At 42.2% G+C, this 6,178-nt stretch overlaps 1 protein-coding gene across 2 annotated transcripts in view; it reads left to right on the forward strand.

The window, feature by feature from the left end:
* Window positions 1-6,178, forward strand: part of RPAP1 (RNA polymerase II associated protein 1) — a 111,035-nt gene that overhangs the window by 26,579 nt on the left and 78,278 nt on the right. For both annotated transcript variants that reach the window (XM_089686921.1, XM_089686922.1), the window contains exon 6: window positions 2,599-2,763. In XM_089686921.1, the coding sequence (XP_089543047.1) occupies window positions 2,599-2,763 (165 nt within the window). The remainder of the gene's footprint in view (window positions 1-2,598; window positions 2,764-6,178) is intronic.

The following is a 6,178-nucleotide window of genomic DNA, read 5'->3' on the forward strand; positions in this document are numbered from 1 at the left end:
CAGGCTAGGTATTATGTGTTCCTGTTGAGGTGGTTCACACAATTGCAATCCACATGAATTGTGTTTTGAGTGCCATTATGAAAAGGGTCCTGTGCTAGTTTGTAGCAGTGCATTCCAGACAAGCAAGTGATAGAGTAGAGTGGCATGCGTAGATAAGAGTTCACATAGGATTGCTATTGACTGGAGTTTTCACAGAGGTGAATGGAGTGCATTTTTGCATTGAAGTCTACGGGAGGCATTTTTGCAATGAAGTCTGCGGGAGGCATTTTTGCACTGACGTTTGTGGAACGCAATTTTGCATTAAAGTCTATGGGAGGCAGTGTGTGAACCCAGGCGCCAGAACATAATTTCTAGATGTCATAGTGACCTGGCGCCTGGTATTTTTCGAGCCCTGGTCCTTTTCAAAATGATGCTAAAATATTTGAATTTTGCACATTTTGAGACACTGAAATAAGTAACAAAACAAAGGAAATAAAAAAATATTAAAAGTAAAAGTCAGCAAAAAAAAAACCCCAAACAAACTATACGAGGAAGGAGTTAATTATGGATAATTAAGAGTTCATAAGGGGTTGAATATAAATACATTTTATTTTATCAGGTTTTAAATTTTTTTTTTTTTTAACTGGCTGGTTATGCAGATTAAAGTTCACACAAATACAAAGAAACAATACTTTGAGTCACTGTGACCCTTGAATACTAGACATAAGGGATGTGTTCTGAAACTTTGTTGGCCTTCTTGGCCACTGTGTTCTTCACTTGGATTCAGTAGTCCTAACCCTGACTCCAGGGGAGCTCCTTGTCAGATGGTTTTGAACTTTGCACAGGGTTCTGGTCTTTTTCTTTGTCTTTCCTATGTGACACTGTTTTGGTCTGGTGATTGGCTGCTCAGGCCCAAGCACTACACCCTGGGAAGTCCTGTGGTCCACCACATCCAGAATCGGCTGGTATTTACAGAGAAGGTGAGCATCAGGGGAAGTGGAGTTTCTTACAAGGGAATCTGTCACTTTGATTTAATGTTGGCGTTGAGGGGGATAAACATGGAGATTTGTAATGATGCACTTGATACATTAGCTGTGCAGCCCATACACAGTGGGAGGAGGTGGTGAAGGGGTTAATGTACATGTCACAAGGGAGGATGGAAATGTAGGTGTTAACATACAGATAAAGGGAGCTGAAAGGGTTAGTATGCAGGCTACTTGAAAGACTGGATGGAGCTGAGATGTACCAGAGAGGAGGGGGGGGGGGGAAGGGTTTAAAATGATCCCACAATCACAACCCCTCACTACAAATCTGCTGCTGCTTGTGATCTGGAATTAATAAATGAATGATTCATTCATTCACTCATAAGTTCTCCCATTCTTTTGTTGTAAGGGGAAGGAGTGGGCTCTCCAATAAAAACACTACACTGTTTATGTTTGTGATTTGGTTATCACAGCAATCACATGGTACAGAGCAGCTCGGATTGGTACAATGCCTGTGATATGAGTTGTTCAATAACGGCTTGGCTAATAGCCATTAAAGTGATAATAAAGGCCATTGTTTTTTATTTATTTTTTTCTAAAATAAAAAAGAGGTTATACTTGCTCTGTTCAACGATATTGCACAAAGTGGTCCCTTACCTCCTCTTCTGGAGTCCCCCGCCAGCATTCTTTGCTCCTTATTCTTGCAGGTGCCCCCATAGCAATACACACACACAGTGTGACACTGCCGCGCTCCCTGCTCTCTTCTCATAGGGGCATACCAGCCTCCCAAGGGTGGTTTTATATATTTTTGTAAATGGCACTGCCAAAATACTGTATGCATCCATCACTTTGCTGTTCAAAATTATACCACATAAGTGTTCACTTTCAAATGTTTTTGTTGTTTTAGCTAGGTATTAGTGTAGTTTATTCCTTGTTTCATTTGTTTGCTCAAAGAGGGGCTCACATGTTGCTGCTGCATCCTGTAGCGTTGTGGCTGATTGATTCCTCTATGTTCATGTATTCATTCATCTAGTTTGTCCCTATTTGTTAAAGGGACAGGCAATGTCCTGTTTTGGGTCATGCAGCATCCAATCAATACCTTGCTATTTCTGTGTGTTGCATCAAAAATGTTGGAGATCTAATGTGATGAAAACTCATCTCTTCCCTTCATTGCTATACTTGCTTGTGTTTGTCAGATCTAATTACTGCAGCTGTACCAATACTAGACCGAGAGACCCAGGGATTGTGGGATATATAGTTTCTTCAAGGAGTGTCAGATCTTAAACTGTGGACAGTGGTCATGCATTACCCTGTGCAGTGCCATGCTACATGCCTCATGATTGAACATAAACAGAAATTGCTGACACCAGTTTTGTGAAGATTTACTTTACTATAGGCTGTGTGTACAGAGTAGCAAGTGACACCACAAAACTACATGATCATCACATGCAGGTGAAAATACAAGGTGCTGATGGGAAGGTTTATAATGTCTTCAAGTACCTGTTTGTCTGTTACCATTATGCTTTTTGGTTGTTAGTTTGAGCACATGCTGCCATATATGTACATACAGTATATATTGTATGTTACTTGTTTAAGCAGGGGATGTTTTATTGTTGGTTAATCTGCTGTGTTACAGGTGAAAGCGGCAAAGAAAAGTCCCGTTTGATTACAGGTGAAGGTCTGCGTAGTTCAGAGGCTCATGAAGAGGCACAGAGGATCCATGAGGAGAATGTGAAAAAGCTGAAAGCTCTGTCTGAGGAGGAGATGCAGACAGAACGCGAGCGGCTGCTTTCACAGCTTGGTAAATATACAGCTTTATTGGTCAACGCTTATAGATTGACTTCTGTACAACCACTCTGTCCGCTTCCTGCTGAACCGGCTGAATTTCGGTCCATGTATGGCTGGCTTTACATTGCCCCTGTCCCCACACAGACTGTATTAACATACATCACAGGAGGGCAGTTTCTAAATTTGTAACCCTTTGTTAGGTCAGACAGTATTCAAATCTAGATGACAGCTGATATTGAAGAACTGCAAGCACAGCGTGCAAGGAAGTGAAAAGCATTTAAAGTGGTTGTAAACCTCAGGAATGAAATATGAACAAAATGTTTCCCTCTGTTGTGTGTACTTGTTTCCATCCAAAGCACTAAGTGCCATTTCTGTCCACTGCCATGTTTCTCTGCTATAAGCACGGGTCACTTCTGATGAGTTTTCCTGACACCAAGAGAAAAATGGCGACAGGGGAGGTCACAGCCTGTGATTGAAAGCCTCAGCTCTGTGCTGTGTGAAAGAGGCATGTCCCTTCCCTCCAATCAGCTCTCTGAGCTTCCTTCACTGATGTAACGTCAGCTTCCCGCCACCTGTTTTTCAGATCTGAGAGATCCTGGGTAAATTCTGCACTTTAAAGTGGAACTCCATCCAAAAGGGGAAGTTCTGCTCGTCTCCCTCCTCCACCCCCTCCACTGCCACATTTGGCACTTTTTGGGGACGAGTGGGTACCTGATTTTGACAGGTACCCGGACCCAATTCCAGGTCAGATTGCCACGTTGATCTGAGCCGGAAGTTTGACCTCTCCTCCTAACCCCCGCAGCCTTTTGGGACACTTCAAAAGTCCCAGAAGATTGTGGCCCATTCACAGATCGCAGCACGCTTCGTGCTTGCTAAGTAGGCAACAGGCTGTGACGCCACAAGGCTTCACTTTCGGTTTCCCTTACTGAAGATGCCTGCTCCAGCACCCAAAGCCGATTGAAGAATTGGCTCGGGTGAGGACATTGCTGGGCCCCTGGGACAGGTAAGTGCCCTTATATTAAAAGTCAGCAGTTACAGTATTTTTTGGGGGGGATCCCAGAGGTCTGCATTAAATGGACGTAGGGGATAGATTGTTGTAGATAAACGGTACAACTTATGTTTGAGGATGTGTTCCATGTCTGTGTATCCCCTAAGGCCAGCTACTTCACTGGGTATATGAGAGGGTTTACAACCACTTTAAATAGCTAAGCATCAGTTTTTAAGTATTTTTTGCCATGTTAATGGTAACATATAAAGTAGGCATTATCCCATTTTGGCTGCAAAAGTGGAGATGCATTTTATGTTTCATACATTTTTAGTAAGTTTACAAAAGCGTATTGTAGACAATTCATGAATAATAGAGCAGAATATCTGTTGTGTACTAGTAGTAGTAGTGTATATCGTAGTCCTTCAGCAAGTGAATAAATACACTGAAACAGTGAGCTTGCTCAGTTGGTGATAATGAAGGCATTCCTCCTGCTTGAAGTCTTTGTGATTTATTCAATTTATACAGTTCATCCAGAAAGGGTTGTATTGCTTACACCTACATTAAAACTCTATAAGATTTTTACACTTTTGTGCATGAATCATTAAGCCATTGTACTTAAAGGTGCATGGTCCTGTATGTTTGTTACCATTGCTACTTTAGATTTACTTACGCCAGACAAGCAGAACATTCCCAATGATTCCCACTCATGGAATTTTGGATGGCCATGTATAGCCTCTGGTTATAACAAATGTTTTTTAAATTTGTTTACTTTTTCACACCTATGCTTGGTAGCATCCAGGTTGAGTACGCAATGGCGTCTGCATTTCTGTAGTTTTACAATTAAAGTCATACTCTAGGCCACAGGTGTCAAACTGCGGCCCTCCGGCTGTTGAGAAGCTACAAGTCCCATCGTGCCTCTGCCTTTGGGAGTCATGCTTTCAACTGTCAGCCCTGCAATGCCTCATGGGATTTGTAGTTCTGCAATAGCTGGAGGGCCACAGTTTGACACCCCTGCTCTAGGCAGATGTAAAAGACACAAAGACAAATTAATACAGCTCTGTAGTCATTCATGTACCGTTACATTTTTTTTTTATGCAAGCAGGGTATGTACCTAAATTTGATCTGGTGCAATGCTTTGAAAAAGTAGTCATACCCTTTGACATTTTCCACATTTTGTCATGTTACAACTGGGACTTTATGTGATAGACCAACACAAAGTGGCACATGATTGTGAAGTGGAAGGAAAATGATAAATGGTTTTCAAAATGTTTTACAAATATATGAAAACTGTGGCGTGCATTTGTATTCAGCCCCCTTTTACTCTGATATCTCTAACTACAATCTAGTGGAACCAATTGCCTTCAGAAGTCATCTAATTAGTAAATAGAGCCTACATGTGTGTAATTAAATCTCAGTAGAAATGCAGCTGTTCTGTGAAGCCCTCAGAGTTTTGTTAGAGAACATTAGTGTACAAACAGCATCATGAAGGCCAATGAACACACCGTATGGGTCAGGGGTAAAGTTGAGGAGAAGTTTAAACTAGGGTTAGGATATAAAAAAATATCCCAAGCTTTGAACATCTCACTGAGCACTGTTCAATTCGTCATCCAAAATGGAAAGAGTATGGCACAACTGCAAACCTACAAAGACATGGCCGTCCACATAAACTGACAGGCTGGGCAAGGAGAGTATTAATCAGAGAAGCAGCCAAGAGGCCCATGGTAACTCTGGAGGAACTGCAGAGATCCACAGCTCAGGTGGGAGAATCTTTCCACAGGACAACTATTAGTTGTGCACTCCACAAATCTGGCCTTTATGGAAGAGTGGGAAGAAGAAAGCCATTGTTGAAAGAAAGCCGTAAGAAGTCCCGTTTGCAGTTTATGAGAAGCCATGTGGGGGGACACAGCAAACGTGGAAGAAGGTGCTCTGGTCAGATGAGACCAAAATTGAACCTTTTGGCCTTAAAGCAAAACGCTATGTGTGGTGGAAAACGAACACTGTACATCACCCTGAACACACCATCCCCACCGTGAAACATGGTGGTGGCAGCATCATGTTGTGGGGAGGCTTTTCTTCAGCAGGGACAGAGAAGCCGGTCAGAGTTCATGGGAAGATGGATGGAGCCAAATACAGGGCAATCTTGAAAGAAAACATGTAAGAGTCTGCAAAAGACTTGAGACTGGGGTGGAGGTTCACCTTCCAGCAGGACAAGGACCCTAAACATACAGCCAGAGCTACAATGGAATCCCCAAAAAGACTTGCATTTGTAATTGCAGTGAAAGGTGGTTCTACTAAGCATTGACTCAGGGGGGGCTGAATACAAATGCACGCCACACTTACCAGATATTTATTTGTAGAAAATTTTGAAAACCATTTAATATTTTCCTTCCATTTCACAATTATGTGCCACTTTGTATTGGTCTATCACATAAAATCCCAA

Source organism: Staurois parvus, unplaced genomic scaffold, assembly GCF_062004578.1.
Source record: "Staurois parvus isolate SC_StPar_1 unplaced genomic scaffold, SC_StPar_1.0 ptg000414l, whole genome shotgun sequence".
NCBI classification, from domain to species: domain Eukaryota; kingdom Metazoa; phylum Chordata; class Amphibia; order Anura; family Ranidae; genus Staurois; species Staurois parvus.